Source organism: Zalophus californianus, chromosome 15, assembly GCF_009762305.2.
Source record: "Zalophus californianus isolate mZalCal1 chromosome 15, mZalCal1.pri.v2, whole genome shotgun sequence".
In the NCBI taxonomy this organism is placed as follows: domain Eukaryota; kingdom Metazoa; phylum Chordata; class Mammalia; order Carnivora; family Otariidae; genus Zalophus; species Zalophus californianus.
In genome coordinates, this window is record NC_045609.1 from 62,821,146 (window position 1) to 62,838,936 (window position 17,791).

General features: G+C 56.4%; 1 protein-coding gene across 2 annotated transcripts in view; it reads right to left on the minus strand.

Moving 5' to 3' along the window:
* Positions 1-1,980: 1,980 nt before the first annotated feature.
* Positions 1,981-17,791, minus strand: part of COL17A1 (collagen type XVII alpha 1 chain) — a 50,800-nt gene continuing 34,989 nt past the window's right edge. For both annotated transcript variants that reach the window (XM_027597188.2, XM_027597187.2), the window contains 26 exons: positions 16,958-16,984; positions 16,007-16,042; positions 13,974-14,009; positions 13,697-13,777; positions 12,569-12,604; positions 11,962-12,039; positions 11,005-11,058; positions 10,826-10,867; positions 10,627-10,671; positions 9,925-9,984; positions 9,568-9,594; positions 9,252-9,284; positions 9,111-9,164; positions 8,768-8,818; positions 8,149-8,274; positions 7,248-7,385; positions 6,700-6,765; positions 6,247-6,351; positions 5,858-5,947; positions 5,643-5,753; positions 5,066-5,212; positions 4,521-4,877; positions 3,786-3,923; positions 3,479-3,541; positions 3,232-3,312; positions 1,981-2,865 (listed from right to left, as the gene is read on the minus strand). In XM_027597188.2, coding sequence (XP_027452989.2) covers positions 2,813-2,865; positions 3,232-3,312; positions 3,479-3,541; positions 3,786-3,923; positions 4,521-4,877; positions 5,066-5,212; positions 5,643-5,753; positions 5,858-5,947; positions 6,247-6,351; positions 6,700-6,765; positions 7,248-7,385; positions 8,149-8,274; positions 8,768-8,818; positions 9,111-9,164; positions 9,252-9,284; positions 9,568-9,594; positions 9,925-9,984; positions 10,627-10,671; positions 10,826-10,867; positions 11,005-11,058; positions 11,962-12,039; positions 12,569-12,604; positions 13,697-13,777; positions 13,974-14,009; positions 16,007-16,042; positions 16,958-16,984 — 2,135 coding nt within the window. In that variant the 3' untranslated portion in view covers positions 1,981-2,812. The remainder of the gene's footprint in view (positions 2,866-3,231; positions 3,313-3,478; positions 3,542-3,785; positions 3,924-4,520; positions 4,878-5,065; positions 5,213-5,642; positions 5,754-5,857; positions 5,948-6,246; positions 6,352-6,699; positions 6,766-7,247; positions 7,386-8,148; positions 8,275-8,767; positions 8,819-9,110; positions 9,165-9,251; positions 9,285-9,567; positions 9,595-9,924; positions 9,985-10,626; positions 10,672-10,825; positions 10,868-11,004; positions 11,059-11,961; positions 12,040-12,568; positions 12,605-13,696; positions 13,778-13,973; positions 14,010-16,006; positions 16,043-16,957; positions 16,985-17,791) is intronic.

The following is a 17,791-nucleotide window of genomic DNA, read 5'->3' on the forward strand; positions in this document are numbered from 1 at the left end:
TTAAAATTTCTGCTAAGCTTGAGTAGAATGTTACACCAGTTTTAAATGTTGGCTGCAGCTTTTGGTGATTCTTTGCTGATTTTTGCAATGTAATAACTTCATGAGCTAAATTTTCAGGAAGAATTTTGTTTCTGATTATGCCTCTTGTCTATTTGGGAGCAACATGTCTTTTCAATCATGGGATTGACAAAAGAAAAATAAAGTTATTTCTTAATCTATTCTGGGAAGCAGTCTTTTATTAAGAATCTTTGATACTGGGTTGTCCTTCATGAGAACATTTTGCAGCGTTTTTTTGGTCCTAGTTTCATTTTTAACCCTCACAGTCCTCCAGGCCTTCGGACCCTTCCAGACTTGCCTGTGTTCCTACCTGACTCGTCACCACACACAAGAATGTAGTTTTTACTGGTAACTCGGAGGGCGGTGTCTTTCAGCATACAAATCCCTCCTTTGGGTGGTGCTTAAAATAAATTATATATTAAAAAATATATATATTACATATATGTATTATATATGTAATATATATTAAAAATAGACATACTTTCAATTTTTCTTCCCTTGGGATGGATTATTTTTCTCACCAAACATTTCACTTACCCATATGACCTCACTTCTGCTAAAAATAACCTCTTTTCATCATTGATATGTTCATGAAAGATTCAGTAGACACTAGGCACCGTCATTTGGCAAGTGTTCAGCTTGGCTGGAGGGAGGCATAGTGTATCCTTTTCTAACCCAGGAACATCACATACTATCAAGCTCATTCTTGACTTTTTTTTTTTTAAGTGAAACAAGAGGCTCAGATCCATTGCCATCCAGCTGAGGTTATGTCTCATGTCTGCCCATCCCCTTTCTGATTCTGTCCAGAGAAGGTAGCAGGTTTGGACTTTTATCCTAATTCAGTTGTGCGTAGGACTCTGAAGACTCCGGATAGCTTGGAAAGGTAAATGTAGTAACTAAGGAACCCTCGGATCAAGTCTGATTAATAAAGGTAAGAACCATTAAAGGGGATCTAATTAATACTTGAGCCCCTAAAGCTACTATTACAAAAATAACTTGATTCAGCTTTTAGGTTAAACAATTTAAAAGGTGTGATGTAGTCACTCATTTTACCCAAGAAGTTTTCATTACGTAGTGAAGTTTGAAATTCTGAAGGCCTTATGAACTCCTTTTTCAGAATTCCCGTGATGAGTCATAGCAGGTGGTTGTCAGGGTGTGAAACAGGAGGCCAGCGGACCACACAGAATGTTTGGTGCTTCACTGGGTGTTGCTGCTAGCAGTTCAGTGCACACTAAATGGTGTGTTTTTTCCCGGGATCATATGTGAGGTACTCGGGAGAGACCCCCTGGAAAGTAAACTGTCCAGACTTGTAGAAGGTAGACTGTAGATTCAACTCCCAACTTGAGAGGAGATCCTATTTGCGTTCCAGATGTTTGTCCCTTCTGGGCCGGTAGCTTCTTCCAGCCCACAGTACTCCTTTCCACTTCACGGGCCGGCACCACGGTGCTGTGCTAATGGGTGGTGTGGGGGGTGGACGTGAGGGTAGGGGTGCTTGGGAAAATACTGCGTCCTCATCACAGAGCTTAATGATGTCCGTAGTCTGTCTGTCTGTCTGGTGGTGGTGGTGTAAAGAGTTCATAGGATGTGGCTGACCCCGGCCTTTCCCCCCGCCCTTTATCTTTCCCGTTTTTGCCCTTTTCCTCTTTTTCATTCTTACTCCTTCTTTGTCTCCATTTTTCATTCTCTCCTTGTCTCCCTCTCCCTGTCTTTTCCCACCTCTGTGTCTCTGTTCCTCTTCGTTTTTCTTTTATCTTTCCTTTTCATTTTTTTCATTCCCTTGTTTCCTTCTTGTCTTTCCTTCTGTACTATTTCCCTCTGCATCCCCCATTTCTCTTTCCTGCTTTGCTTCCCTCCCCGTTCCTCCCTTTTTTTCATTCTGTCTTTCTCCCACTTTGGTTAGATGGATCACACTACGCATAATATTACGAAAAAACTTTAATTCTAAATTTTGCAACTGAAATGACTTCATCTAACATACATTTGAGATACTGAAAAATGCTTAAAAACCGACTGTGCCCAGTCCCCCGTGCCATTTCCCAGCATCAGGCTTTCTATTTCCCCTCCTTCCCCACCGCCCTTCCCCCCCTGCTGTGGTCCGGTTCGGTAGGACACCTCTCTGGACCCTAGCACGCCCCGGGGAAGGAGACCCCAGCTACCGTCAGGCGGACCCACTGAGCAAGTGAGAGCAGGACACGTGGTGAGGAACGACGATGAGAAACCCTGTCACCAGCTTCAGGGCAAGTGAATTTCTTAATTTCTTCAGTTGCAAGAGTTGCTTCTTAGCCCAGTCCTTTCTATGACTAGAGAATGCAGAACCGACAGGGAGGAAGGGGCAGACAGCACATCCTTGCAGTGATGACCAGAGCACACCCCAGCCCCGTCTTCCCTCCTCTGGCTCATTTTTAGGCAAAGCTCAAGGATTCCCAAGCCAGCCTCCGCGTAACGGGCTGTGCTGGGTTGCGGCCAGAACCGAGAGCTGAAGCGGCCAAGGGCTCAGGGCGAGCCAGCCGAGCGGCCGGTCCTGCTCCACGGCCACGGCTGCCGTAATGCCGCCCCGTGCGGTGGTTCAGGCTGTGTGCCTTCGACTGGATGATACACCTATAGAGAGGTTGTTCCAGACTAAAACAGGCGTTCTAGTTAACTGTTTGGTTGTGCTGCGTCAGGAGGAAGTGAGCCGCCAGTTTCCGCCCCCTGGAGAGATTTTGACGGGAGCACCATAAGCCACTGCAAGAACAGCCAGGCTGTCCCTCCAAGCTCACGGCTTGACAGCAATGCTTCTCTTTCTCCGCCCCGCGTAGATTTGGTCGCCTGGAAGTTAGCAGAGGAGGAGGAAGTTAAATATCTTGTGGCCTGTGGCCTTCAGCTTGGGCAATTATATTGCAACCGTCAACTGCAAAACGGGCTTGAAAGATGAACTCTTTTGTAAGACTATCAATTTATTTAAATTGTTTACCCTATTTCATCACCGAGTGGTTCTCTTTTCCTGCACCCATTGGCAGTCTCTTTCCTTTTTCCCTAGCTGGTCGTTTCATTGTTTTGCAAATTATGTCAGTGGCAGCATCTGCCTTAGTAATTGGCATTTCCCTTAATTTTTCAGGCTTGCTCTGGAGCAAATTGCCTACTACCCTGAGCATCAGCCTGCCAGCACTGCAGAAACTGGCAGCCAAGGCTTACCTGTGTCTCCTTTTTCTCCTTTGTGCCCTCGAGGGCCGGGTGGCCCAGGCTGACCTGGTGGTCCTGCGGGGCCCCTTTCACCTGGGAGTACAGAGAGGGCTATGCTCAGTCAAGTGGGAGCTTGGGGCCTGGAGGGGACACACACACCCCCCCCCACCCCCTAGACAGCACTGGCAAGGGGGCGGCTTCCCAGCAAGAGGGCGTGGTTATATAGGATCCCGCTGGCTAGTTCCCTGCCACCACTTACCTCTGGGTCCTGGGGTGCCCACCTCTCCTTTCTGCCCAGGGGGGCCTGGAATGGCTCCGTAAGCTGCAGGGGGAGAAGACTGGCCTCAGACAAGAGGTTACTCTGGAGCTTGGGAGGCAAAGGGATTTGTTCAGAGAAGCACAGGAAGGGAGAGGTAGAGTTGGGACCCAAAACAGAGTTCAGAATTTATCAGCTTTTCAGCCTCTCAAGTGTTAATAACCCAAGGTTTCTCGGGAGACTGGTTTCTCCCATGTGAGACTGTGCAGCAAAGTAAGTGTCGGGAAAGTGACCAGGGAGCTGCCCTTACTTCGGAAAAAGTCCATGAGGTCCTCAGTCACGTTGCTGTAGGCAGAGAAGACCTTGCTGATGCCGGGGGGGCCCCGGGGCCCTGGGCGGCCCGGTGGGCCCTGGACAGTGTAGGCCATCCCTTGCAGCAGGCCCTGACCTGTGAAGCACCAGGGTGTGGGCACAGGCAGCAGAGTGCCCCAGCCCCCTCTTCACAGAACAGAGCCCTTGGATTGCCAAACATCCCACTAGATGGGGTGGCAGCAAGGGAGAAGCCCTGCCGGCTCCTTTTGTCGGCCTGCCCCCGACCCCCACACCGCTGACTGGCCCGTGCCTCTGCTGCCACGGCCTTTCATCAGAGGCTTGCTGACGGCAAAGCCGTGCTGAGATGCTACAGGGAGAGAGGATTTCTTAACCAACAGCCCTCCCTCAGCCCCATGAGAAACCATCATTGTCATAAAGACCTCTCAGACCCACAGCTAGTTAGCTGGGGAAGCAAAGTCCAAAGACCCCCACATGCCCTTTCCCTGCAAAAGAGGCCCTGTCCTGACTGGGGCTCCTGAACTAGGCTGGCTGTGAATTGGGTCTGGGCCTCTTGCCTTCAGTCCCCGCCCATCTGATTCTAGAAGTGCTGTCCTCACAGCCTACGCATTCTGAAAACGAGAGGATGAATTCCTGGAGTCTATAATTTGAGCTGCTCACGGACTCCCCACCTCCAACCTCCCCACAGCACCAAGGCCCAAGGGTTAGGACTTACGCTGCAAGCTCTCAGACACCCGAACAGCCAGCTCGTTGTAGTCCAGACCTCCGGCGAAGCCAGCCCCGAACGGTCCACCTCCACCACCGTACATGCCGCCTTCTACTGCTCCCCCGTAGCCTCGGCCCAGGCCCATGTCTAGGCCAAAGGCCCCGCCTTCACCGAGGGAGCCTCCACTGGACCCTCCGATGCCTGTGGAAGAGCTGTAGGAGGAGCTCCGACTGGCCGACTCGCTGTGAGAGGACCTGCTGCCCCGGCTGTAGGAGCCGTCCATAGACACGAGGCGGCTGTCCCCGGGTGGCCCCTGGGGCCCTGGAGGGCCCGGGGGGCCCACGATGAAGCTCCGCACATCCGGGCCTGCAGGAAGGAGACCGCGTTAGGTGGGGCAGGGTGCGAACCTCAGGACACTTGCACTGGAGTAGGAGTGCCGGCAAGGAGGAACCTGGGTTCTCCCCGATAGCGGGGCTCATGCATTTGGCCGCCCAGTTTCCTTCAAGCACCAGCTGCCCTCTCGGAGGAGCAAGGTCTGGGAAGGGGGCACCTACTTGTGAGGTAGCTGATCAGTTCACTCCGAAAGCTGTCGCTGTTTTCGGCTGCATAGGTGGCCAGAGCTCCCGAGACCCCGGGAGGCCCTCGAGGGCCTGGAGGACCAGGAGGGCCTGGAGGGCCGGGGATGGAGGACACACCGGCAGCTGAATGGGAGGCGAGAGAAAGGGAAAGGTTAGGGATGGCACCGCTGGGAAAGCGGAGTTCCCAGCCTGCACTCGGGTGCAGCTCCTCTTTGCAAGAAGGGGAGGAGGGAATGCCGGGGGCCCCGCTCCTGGCATCACCCTGGAGCCACTCCTCGGGCCTGCCCTCCTGCTCCCCGTCCGGAGCCTCACTCAGCCCGAATCCCATCCCCTTCCCCCGTTCTCCTGCCACAGGATCACACCCTGCTCGGGACTTCTCTAGGGGCTGCACCTGGGAGCACTGTCTCTCCCAACCAGTCCCCCTGTCATAGCTGAAAGCACCTCAAAAGCAAGGGTGTTCCTCTCCAGGGCCCAGCCCTGTATGTGCTTCAGGGGGACTGGGGGACTGGTCCAATAGTAACTCTCCATGGCTGCCCTCTTCCCCGTGCCTTACTGTGCAGGTAAGAAGAGAGGTCCTCCACGCTGATGCTGGACCACGCGTTGCCTGGGATCCCTGGGGGCCCAGGGGGACCTGGGGGCCCAATGATGCCTCTGTATTCAGACCCTGAGACACCCAAAGAAGAGCAAGGAGTCAGTGGGGGGCCTGGGTCAAGGGCCTCCTCCTTCCACCCCAAGCCACATGGGCAGATGACCCCTGACCAGCCTTACCCTGAAGCAAGGAGAGGAGCTCCTCATAGGATGTTCCTGGCAAGCCGGGGGGTCCCGGGGGGCCAGGAAGCCCAATGCTGATTCCAGAGCCTGAGGAACAAAACCCCAAGTTGTGACAGATTGACACTGCATACATGTATGCAAGTTGTGTGTGACCTCCATACAGGACAGTGCCCCAGACTCTCCTGGCCTCCTGGGCCAGGCTCAGCCACCTGCTCTGGGGCCGTCGATGTGAATGGCTCTGAACACAGCTCACTCCCTCTGGGCTTGGTGCCACCTGGCAGGGGAGCATCGGGGGCCGGTGCAGGCAAGTTCAGCCCCCACCCCGTCCTCCGGGGCCCTGCCGACCCCCTGCCTGCAGTGGGCAGGCCAGGAGGGCAGACACTCACTGGACATGTAGCTGAGAAGGCGGCTGCTCAGCTCGGCGTAGTCCAAAGACTGGAGGGTCCAATCTCCAATCAGATGCTGGCGCAGATACTGTCTCACGTCGCCCCCTGCAAGGACAGGATGTGCTGGAGCGGGCCCACCCAGGCCCCAGGGGCCCGCAGCACCATAGCTGGCCATAGTTAGGTCTGCCCCGACAGGCTGCGCCCGCCCCTCCGGGGTCTGGGTTCTCAGTCCACAGGGGGAATCAGCAAGCTTCCAGGTACCTGACAAGGCACCTGCCCGGTTACCTGGCCCTGGGGACGGGGAGATCTGCTGCCCCCTTTCCAGTGAGTCCGGACTCACAAGTGGCCGGGAACGAGAAGGGGCGCCCCCTCCCTGCAGCCCTCACCGGGCTCAAATGGGGGATGAGCTGGGCCTCCAGAGCTCCCACCCTCCAGCCCACCGTGGACACTCACGCTTCAGCACAGCCAGGATGTCCTCAGAAGAGATGGAGGTGGAGGAGCTGATGCTGTACCCCGAGGCTGTGGGGAAGGAAACCTTGTGTGACCTGCTTAGCAAGACCGAAGCAAGAGCCTCCCCACGGCCGCACCACCAGGACCCGGCTGGCCGTTCCTTTGCCCAAATGAATGAACGGGGGTGTGAGGAGCTATTGTGAAGGCGTGAAAAAAATCAAAGGTGGTTTTGTGTTTGTTTTGTTTGGCAAGAAATGCAGTTTGTTTTCCAGAGTATGCTTTAGCCTAACTCCTTCCAGATCCCACCCATCTCGCTCCCTTTCCACACCCTTAGGACACATCTGTCAATGGCAAGAAGGCTCGGCCAGTGTGGCTCTGCAGTGTGGCCTCTGTTCTTAATCTGAGCAACCCCTTCTAGAAGGCAGATCCCAGCGGCTGGAGAGCCATCAATCCAGAACTGAACTCCACATCCAGAAGGGCAAAGTGAGGATGCTCTGGAACAAAGTGACGGTGGGAGGAAGGGGTCATTACAGGGGTGGGGCGAGGCTTACTCTGTAAGTAGCTCCCGACGCGGCTTGCCAGCTCTGAGTAGTCGAAAGTCTCCCCCGCGATGGTGGTGACAGGCCCTGGGGGACCAGGTGGTCCAGGGGGACCCTGAACTCCAGAGAGATAGGACCGAATGCTGTCGCCTGCCAACAAAGAAAGCAAAGTCAAGCCTGTCCCCGAGACGGCATGTCCTCCCCACAGAGATGCCTTGAAGCACTTGATGAGATGCCTTCTCCACCACCTCCATGGCTCAAGACAGGGCCAGCAGGGAGCCTAGACTCCTGGTTACAGACAGAAACTGAGGCCAAGGCCTGTGCCGGGCCAGGGGCTACTTGAAGACCGAGGACCAACGAGGCTCTAGTCAGCCACCCATTTGACAAAGCTCTGTGCCCACATTCTTGCAAATCACACCCTCACATGTACGGGAAGTACAGGGAGGAGGTCGGGGGTGCACACGTGTGTGACAGTGTGCGTGTGTGTGGCTGTGTGCGCACGTGGACAAGCGTGTGGGTGTGTGGGTGAGGACCAACCTGTGTGGGGAGCCGTGAGAAGGTGGCTGTGAGGAGCGTGCATGGACACGCATCCTGGCTCCAAGGGTGGATTTCTGATCTAGGCCTGGCCTACAGACCGCTGTCCCCTGCACACACGCACTCACGCACACACAAGCACGCCCCTCTGGCCCTGCCTGCCGCCTCCAGCTCCCACCCACTCCCAGAGCCTCCCCTGCTGGTACAGGCAACGGGATCTGTTGCGTTTATTTACATGAGGAGGAGGAGACTGGAGGCTTCCTGAAATAGCTGAGCTTCAGAAAGCACTGGAGATGCCCCAGCCAGAGCAGATGTGTGCACACACACACACACACACACACACACACACACACACACTCATTCAGACCCCAGCACTCACTCTGCATGTACTCAGAGATGTACTGCTGGATCTCCCGGCCAGAGCTGCTGATGGAGCCTGGAGGCCCTGGGGGGCCTGGGGGGCCTGGGGGGCCTGGCATGAACATGGTGCTCGACGACGATCCCCCTGCAGGAAGGAAAGCCTTCTGAGTCTACTAGGAAAAGAAGGGGCCCCGACACTGCTTCCACAGCCCGAGGAAGGGGGGGCCTTTCTTAGTGGGAGAAAGAAGATGGTGACAGAGAGGAGGGTCTCTCCAAGAGGAGAGGAAGGGAGTGCCTGTAGCAGCCACTGTCTGAAAGGGGCTCAGAGCTGAGCTTGCCCAGGCCAGACCCTCCCTCCTCAACCTGCTCACCCCCCCAGAGGCTCTCTCACCTCCCCGTGCCCCTGGCCCCCAGGTCTGTTCTGTTCTCCATCATTTTGCATCGTGAGCCACCTTTGCTGTGCAGGGTCCTTCCCTCCCACCCCCACCAACTTAGGACCACCGTGAAGGCAGCCCTGAGGCCTAGCACACGGAGAAGCGACCTGATCAACACGGGATTGTGCGTGGGTGGACTGATGAGTGAATCGGTGTCCCTGCTTGAATTGGGGGAGAAGGACTTTGGTCACCTTTGGTTCTTACCTTGAGAGAGACCACCAGGAATGCCAGGAGCCCCTGGGACCCCAGGATCACCTGGAATCCAAAACGAGAAGCCCTGTTTGCATCATCCCCTCCAGGAACCCTTCCCTGGTCAGACCCAGCCATGTTTATCCGCAGGTGACTCAACAGCTGTCCCCAGTCCCTCCGTTTCTGCAGTGCTACCACGAGCTCCCTTCCGGCAGAGGCTGTCCTCATGCCCTCCCCGCTCTCCCTCCAGCCCCTCCTTCCTCCCCAGCCTTAGCACAAGCACTCCCTGCCTTCTAGTCAGACTCTGGGAGCCATTCCCGCTCTCAGGCCTGTCTTCTTGGCTGCTCCCCTCACTGACCTTTGTCCCCCTTGGGTCCCCGGGGGCCAGGTGGTCCCTGCAGGTTGAGTCCACCTGGAAGCCAACCACACACACAGCCGTCAGCCAGGGCTGCGGGGCTCTGGCCAGAGCCAGCAGTGGGGGCGGGGGCTTAGCACTTACCCGAGGCTGAGAACCCTGGGAGGCCTTGCTCGCCTGAGGGACACACCCGAGAGGGGTCAGTCAGCGGCGCACCCCTCTTCCTCTTCCTCCCCAGGCCCAGGCCTCACCCCACCTTCCCTCCCAAGGCCCCCCAACCTCGAGCTGCCACACGCACGTGCACACATGCGGTCCCAACCATTCAGACACCCACACTGATCCACCCGCGCTCGTTTGGACAAAATGCATTTACAGGAAGCTCAAGGCTCTAGGAAGGTCAGCTTCTGCCACCCCACCCCACCCCCACCCCACATTTTGTTTGACGCCAGCTCTACTGTACCTTGGTGTCCTCGGGGGCCTGGGGGGCCTGAGGGAAGGAGACAGTTGTGAGATGCGTACCTACTAGGTGCCGTGGCTTCAAGGGGCCCCTGGGCAAGGGATGGGCTCCTGTGCTGGAGCAGACCCAGGGCGCGGGGTTCCTCATGCCTCCCCTCCTAGTAGGCCAGTGCAGAGGCGGGGATTCCTTGTGGAGCTTCTAGCCCCTGTGCCCCCCGCCCCCCCCCACAGACTGCCGAGCCCCAATGGGCTAGGGCAGAAGGACACACAGATGCCGCAGGTCATCCAGCCTCGTCCTGCCTCCCGGCCCCCTCGAGCAAACAGGGACGCACAGCCTTCTGTGCCCTAAAACGTTACTCACCTTGGTCTCCCTTGGGGCCAGGGGGGCCAGGGGGGCCTGGGGGACCAGAGAAGAAGGTCTCTGCGGAGAAAAAAGTTTTGAGTGCGGACATGGTATTTGTGAGGGAGCAGCACCATCTGTGAGAGGCTGGCCCACGGCAGATGCTCTATCCACACTCGTCAGTTGGGTGGATAAGTGGATGGATCGATAGTTGGAAGGTTGGGCAGAAATATAAATGAGAGAAAAAACTAACAAATGGATGGACAAATAGATGGGTGGGTGGATTTTCCACAAGGGACAAGTTCGGGGCTAACGTTTGCTCTGAAGTTATTTCCATATGTTTCCGTGTCATACGGTCAACATTTATCTTCTTTCATGTGGGTGTGTCCCGCCTACTTATCAGACCTGGGCTTCCCAAGGATGGAAACCAGGTCCCCAGTCACAAACCAGTCAGTCCAGAAGCTCCCCAAGTGCAGAACCGCCTCCCTCCCTCCGACTAGGTTAGTAGGGGCTATCAGGGTGCTTGGGCTGGGATGGTCTCCTGTTCTACCTGCAGAACTCCTGTTCTGCATTCTACGGAGTTTATGCACATACACTGTGGTGGAGGGTCCCAAGGAGGAAGCATGGTGAGCAGGTCAGGAAGACCACATGCCTGTGACCACAGCACGTCCTGGAGCTAGGGCTGAGATGGAAAACAGGTGGGACTTGACTGTATAACATTACCTGAGTTGGTCAGGAAAGATCCTGGCGGGCCTGGCAGGCCTTCTCCTAGATAAAAGAACCACCAAGACTTTGTAAGGCCAAGCTATGGGCCAAGACCCCTCGGCCCGGGAGAAGTGGCAGGGAAGCGCTTTCCTGAGAGCCAGGCCTGGGCTCTGGGTGCCGTAGTCTTGTGTCTCTCACCGGGGAGCTCAGCTCTCACCTGCTGGGCCTCGGGGTCCTGGCGGGCCTGGAACGGAAGGTCCTACAGAAGAGAGCAAGCAAGAGGCCATGCTGAACCAGCAGAGAACCCGACCTCCCCGAGATCAGGATCTCGGCTTCCTCACTAAGTGCCCTGTCTCCCACAATTCTCCACCTTCCAGTGATTCCTGAGATGCTCACCTGGAGGCCCAGGTGGTCCAGGTGGGCCTGGGGGACCTCGTAAATCAAGACCTTCTGTGGAGGGAAAAAACGCAGAAATGAGCAGAAACTCTCGTGAGGCTGTTCTCTGCCAGCATTACCCCTCATTAGGATCATCAGTGCCAGGGCCCCGGGCTACACTCCCACCCCAGAGGCCAGCTGTGGGTCATGGCCCAAGGCCCTCTGGGACCCCCTCTGCTAGGGGTGCTCCTCGCTCACAAGCAAGGCAGGGCAGGGCTGCAGGCAAACTCCCCGACAGCTAAGGACGTGGCTTTGCTGTCAGCCTGAGTTCAAACTCCTGCTCTGCTCCTTCCAGCTGGCAACTCTGGGCAAGTTCTTGATCTCTTTTGGCCTCTGTTGGCTCCTCTCTAAACCAGAGGCATAAGACCTATGTCACAGGAGCACTGTGTAGACCCAGGGAGGTCCCACGACACATGTCTAGCACACGGTGACTGTTGGACCAGGCTTGGCTGTGGTCTTTGCCATTCAGGTGTCTACGCGGGAGGCCCAGCAGCATGTCTGCGTGGGCTCTTTAAAGGACCCTAGGAACAGAAGAACCCAGAACTCACCTTCCCAGGCCGGGCCTATGGCCCAGAACCCACGGACCCCTGGTCCCTGCTCCGAGTGGGGGATGCAGGACTCCTGCCAGCCATTCTCCTGGCGCCCAGCTCACTTCAGAGGCCCCACCTGACCCCAGCCCCCCTAGAATCCCAAGAACCTCTGACAGCTGCCCCATCCCAGTGACTCACCCCCTAGAGCAACAAAAGCCCTGCTGTTGCTTCGAGGCTAGCATCGCCTTTCAGAGCAACTTGTCATCCCTGCTCACATCGGGACCCAGGATGACGCGCTGGGACAGCTGCCGCGGGGCCCCAGTGCATTGCCGTCCGCCCTGCTCCCGCCCCGGCGTCACCTCTCCCCAGAGAACACGGGGGCACTCACGGGTGGAGAGGACCTCGGAGATGGAGCTGTGGCTACCCAAGAACGACTCGCCAGCAAGTCCTCGCTCCCCGCGTGGGCCTGTGAGAAGGACACAGGGTCAGGTGGGCACCATGTGCAGCGACCCCGACCTGCTTTCTGTCCAGAGGGCCTGGAGGCCCGCAGGGGTGTGGGCCGGGGCCGGAGAGCTGGCTGTGAACATTCCTGTTTGCAGCCCCAACAGCCCGGGAGCAACTGGACCAACTTTTCCTAAGCCCGTTTTTTGGTGTTTGGATAAATCGCGGGACAGTGGCACAATGATCAGGGTCTGTTCACAAGAGGCATGACACCTACGAAACAGTCAAGCTTGACCCTGGCCAGGGGGCCACAGAGCCTCGACCCCCTGTCTGGAGGACCCCTATGTTCTCAGAAACATGGGAAGGAGGAGAGGTGTTTCCCCTTGCAGCTGAGGCCTTGCGAGGCCCTTGGTGAAGCACCAGGTCACCCCCTCAGCTCCCTTCCCCAAATGCAGGTCTGTCACCTCACTTAAAGATGGGGTCCCAAGTCCAGCCTGGGAAGGAAGTCTTCCCCGCTGAGCCCACAGTCCTACGCTCCTGTAGGACTGACATACCTTGCTGTCCAGGCAGACCAGCTGGGCCCACAGGACCTGGAGATGGAGTCAAGAAGAAAAGGCTTTACCACACCTCTAGGGTCACAGTTCTAGAAAGAACTGAAGGAAGGGCAGGTGACCGGGGAGACACGTGGCTACCTCCCAAGGCATGGAACAGTGGCCCAAAAAGGTCAGCTTGCTCACTTGAGAGCAATAAGCAGTTTGAGACCAGCCCTGTGGTCCATCCCATGAGAGTTCCTCTCCTGAACCCCAGGGCTCCGGGATGGGCAGGGCCGCCCTCTCTGCCCACCCCCGTGGTTGGGGACTTCTCAGCACCCTCAGCATCCCCTTCTTGCTGGAGTGTATCAGGACAGAAGGCTGATCCCATATTTGCGTTGGTTGTATTAAATCACCTACTCCACTTACATGTAAAATTTTTTAAATTAAAAAATAGGGGCGCCTGGCTGGCTCAGTCGGAAGAGCATGTGACCCTGGATCTCGGGGTCGTGAGTTCCAGCCCCACGTTGGGTGTAGAGATTATTTAATTAAAAAAAAAAAAAAAAACTTAAAAAAAAAAAGATATAACAAAATCACAGGTTTTTAGAAAAATAGAAAAAGTATCACCTATAATCCTTTAATTTGTAAGCATTTCATTTTCTTACAGCATGTTTTTTCTCATCTTGTAAAAATACAAGTGCAGCTTCGGAGGACACGCACTTCTCAATAACGGCTCGCAGTCTTTGTGATTTTGTAGCCATCTCATTGTGGTTGGACAATGTGGAGATGGTTTCTCCAAACAGATTCCTAGCATTTTTGTTACGCTTAATGCATTTTATCAAATTGTTTTCCAAAAGGCAACAAACTGAAGTCACACACAGGCTCCAGAGGGGAAAGGACCTGGGCCAAATTCTGCCCCTGCTGCCACTCAGCCGAGTGACCACAGGGGAGTCATGCACCTGCCTGAGGCTCCCCGGGGGGCTGTGGGGGCCTGGTGAGGCGATGCCTGCCAGGTGCTTGGGGTACCTGCTGGGGTGTGATGGGCGCTCACTAGGCTGGGCCAGAGGGGGCTCCTTACTCTTCCTGGGGTTCAGGATTTGAGCAAACACTGCTGTCCTTAAATGCAACCTCAGAGTAAAGAAAACGACTGACCTGGGGCACCTGGAGGTCCCGGTGGTCCCATGGCTCCAGGAGGCCCTGGGGGGCCCGGGACAGTGATCGTTGATGATCCCTCTGAAAACAAAGCACACGGAACAGGGACCCTCACTCTTCTTGCTCAGAGGTGCTGGGAACCCAGGCCAGGCATGTGTGCCCCCATGACCTCTGATCCAAGAGCCCTCCCCCCTGCTGCCAGAAGCCCTGAATAGCACTGCCCGAGGGTGCCAAGGCAGAGCTGGGGGCAGATGTCCACCCTCCCGGGCCTGCCTACCTGCAGTCATGATCCGGCCTGGAGCTCCAGGTTCACCTGGGAGGGGAGGTGAAAGAGAACAGTTACTCCCAAGGTCAATTAGTGGCTCCATCAATCATCTCCAAGGCTTCCGATGGAGTCTGAGAGCCACTCCTGTGCCTCCAACCCTCGGGCTAAAGGCACTTTAATGAACCGCAGGGGAGCACGCAGGATGCACGAAGCACCAATCTCTCGGCCAGAGACCCTGAGGCCACCTCCGGCTTCCTGGCCCACGTTAGCTCTTGGAAGCAGCCAGCACTCTGAGGAGGGCCTTCCTCTGAGGAGGTGGGAGAGTCTCCCTTTCCAGGCTGGCCGGGAGTCATCCCCACTCCCATGCTGAGCCTCTCAGGCTTCTGCTGGGAACTGCCTCAGTTGGAAGAGTCCCAAGAGGCCAAAGGACAGAGGCGGAGAGCCTGGGAGGTAGAGCCTGGTCCCCGGAGTGCCCCTCAGGATGCTAATTCCTGGGACAGTAGTAGAGGCTAAGCAGAGTAGAAAGGGGGGCCGTGGCTGGTAAGTGTGGGAGAGCCTGAGTTACATAGAGGTTGACAGACTTCTTTCCTGCCTCTGTCTGAGAGAGTCGAAAATGCAAATGTGGGTGGAGAACTTACAACCAGGGGATCCGGGTTCACACTTTCCCAAACTTAAGGACCACTGGACACTGCCTCCATGAGGCATCTCTCAGGACTGGAAATGCACTGACTCCAGAGAACTGAGTGAACAGAGTGGAGGACAGAAAAGCCCTCCCCTGGGGGCTCCTCGGGGGCCTCTTCTGTCATTTCCCATGATCTGTGGGCAAGTCCATCACCCACACCACGACAGAGAGGATGATTCCCCCTTGGAGGAAGTAGAGGGTGGTTCTCTGCTTGCTATCTGCCATTCCCTTTGGGTCAAGGTCAAGAGGAGAAAGCACTGGTGTTTGTTTTCTTGGAACACAACATGGTGTTAGGTGAAATGTCCACCTCCTGCACACACTCCCCAGGAAGGGCCTGAAACCCCTCTTGGACAGGAAGTCACAGGCCCTGGAGAAGGAGAAGTTGTCTGGTATCCTCAGGGATCCCCAAACCTAGGAGTCTCTTCCTAATGGTGCTTATCAATCCATGAACAGATCTATAGCCCCAGAGGTTAATCTGCCTGGGATAGAGGAACTCAGTTATTATTTTGGAATTACACTTATTTGTCCCAAAAGAACTCCCTGGCCCAACTAGTCATTGGGAATAGTTTCTGGAAAGTAGTAATTCCATTCCTAGGGTCTCCCCAAGATGATAGTGACTGCTCACGACAGCATAGTTCCATGGAATGTCAGGATTTGGGAATGTGGAGTCACTGGAACAGGAGAAAAACTGTCCCTGAGCACCGCTGACCCCTGGACTGGCCCAGGGTTGCAGAACGGGACAATGGCAAAGGACCGGAGCAGGACGAGAGTGTCCCCTGTGTGCAGGGGTACCAGAGTGGCCTTGGCCAGACCCCTGCAGAGGACCTCCCCTCTTGCAACTTAGACTTTGCGCTCTGAGGGGCACTGAGGTGCTCCTCCCCACCTGTCAGAGCCCCTGCCAGAGAAGGTTGTGGGGTGCACAGGCACACGGAGGCCTGCGTGAGTGAACAGGACAAAGGTGGTTCCTGTCCGACGGAAGGGTCACGCTGGGGGGGACCAAGCCTAAGCCAGGGAGACAGAGCATGAACAGGGGTGTTTTAGAGGCAAGCCAGGATATGGACAGGCTCTGAGAGGCAGCACCCCCTTCCAGCTCCTCCTCCAACAATGGCCTGGAGACATCTGGTACCAGGCCAGGCTCAGGACCGAGGGGGCAGGTGTGGGGGCGGGGCGGGGCGCGAGGATTCAGGGCTTCAGTGGATCAGAACGAATCTGGCTCCCCAGCTTCACTGCCTTCTGCTGAAGCCACTAGATGCCACTGTTGATCCAGACTCTGGCCATAGAGGGGCTCCCTCCTGCTAGCTTCTCCCCTCCCGCAAAAATGGCTAGTAAAAAGAAGGAATATCTGAACTGGAAAATCACTTACCTTTAGCTCCTGGTCGGCCAGGGGTACCAGGAAGTCCTGATGAGATTAAAACAAGTCAGTGGGGATGACTGAGGGCCAGCAATTCCAGACCCCTGTGGCAGTAACTGTGCTCCGTCACTGGGCACAGCCCCCAGTGCCCAGCGACACCTGCAGAGCCACCTGGCTTTGCCTCCTGCTTTAGCCTGGGGGCCCCTCGAGGAGCTCTTGCTCTGAGCCCTTCTCCCTCTCTAGGAAATGGGGCAACTGCTGGGCTTGAGGGAGGCAGAGGCCCATGGACGCAGCTTTGGGGGATCCCAGTCGGTCTGGGTTATGAGCCCCCCCCCCCCCCCCCGTATGCCCGCCAGCAGTGGAGGGGAGTAGGGGCTGGGCTGCTGCTTCCCACCTGGGCTTTGCGGCTGAGTTCCACCAGGGCGCATGAGAAGGAGGCCCCGTGTACTCAACTTCTGGGGGGAGACCTGTGGCTTGACTTCATTTCACATCTTTACCCAATTTCCTTTAGGAGTTGGGGGTGGGCATGGTAACAGCTCAAAAACAAACGGGTAAACGCTAGTGCAACTGTAGGACAGACTCTGCCGCTGAAGTTGTCCCAGGGAGACTGGGCCCTTGCATGAGGGGAGCCCCCTCTCCTACCCTGGGGGCCTCTGTGGGGCCAGTGCAGCTCCTGGGCCTGGAGCTTCCTCTTGGGGCTCCTACACCCTGGGCCAGGCGGACTGAATCGGCACATGGTTTAACTTCGGGTCTCCACAATGGCTTTCTGGATTTTGTATTTTTCCTTCCTTAGATGTTTCTTAAGACTCACAGTGAAAGGACCTGAACCAATCTGCGTGTGGGGTTGGGGGGGGGCGGTAGTGCAGGGAGGAGAGGAAACCCCAAGGTGACTGGTGAGGCATTTGCCAGAAGGAGGCGGCTGGGCAGGTGTCGTCTGGAGGTGGGAGGGGCCCCATGACTCACCCTGAGGTCCTTGGGGTCCTGTGAGACCTACAGAAAACAATATGAGAGAGAGAGAGACATGGATGAAGGGCTGAGGAGCCACACCCTCAGCCGAGGGTCCTCCCAGCACTGGACAAAGGTTTCTTTGGACTTTGCAGTGACGTGACCACTGCTCCATCAGGCGATGGTTCTTAGCCTGCTTGGGGTCACACCCTTCGGCATCTGAGAGCCAGGAACCCAGCAAGCTCATACACTCACGGACCCCCAGTGCTGTCCCCCAAGACTCCCTCCCTCGGTGCTCCCTATCTGAGCACACACTGAAGGGACCGGGGCCCCCAGTGCTGTCCCCCAAGACTCCCTCCCTCGGTGCCCCCTATCTGAGCACACACTGAAGGGACCAGGGCCCCCAGTGCTGTCCCCCAAGACTCCCTCCCTCGGTGCTCCCTATCTGAGCACACACTGAAGGGACAGGGGCCCACAGTGCTGTCCCCCAAGACTCCCTCCCTCGGTGCTCCCTATCTGAGCACACACTGAAGGGACCGGGGCCCCCCGTTCCCAGCAGGCCCCTTGACGATGGCCACCTTGCCCTTGCAGCTCTCCCAGCTTGCTCTGGTCTCAGCCCCTGTGGCCCTGTGGCCTGGCTCCCACTGGGCCTTGAGAGGAAACCCCAACAGTGGCCCCTCTTATCAGACGGGGGGGGCATTCGGTGAGGGCCCAGGGATGGCCAGAGGGGAGATGGATGGGGCAAGGTATGGAAATCGCCTTAAACTTTGCAGTTTTTAAGACATTCCTTGCTCCTTGCTAAAACTCGTTCTCTGTTAATCTGTTAATTGTCATTCTCTGCCACCAGATCGC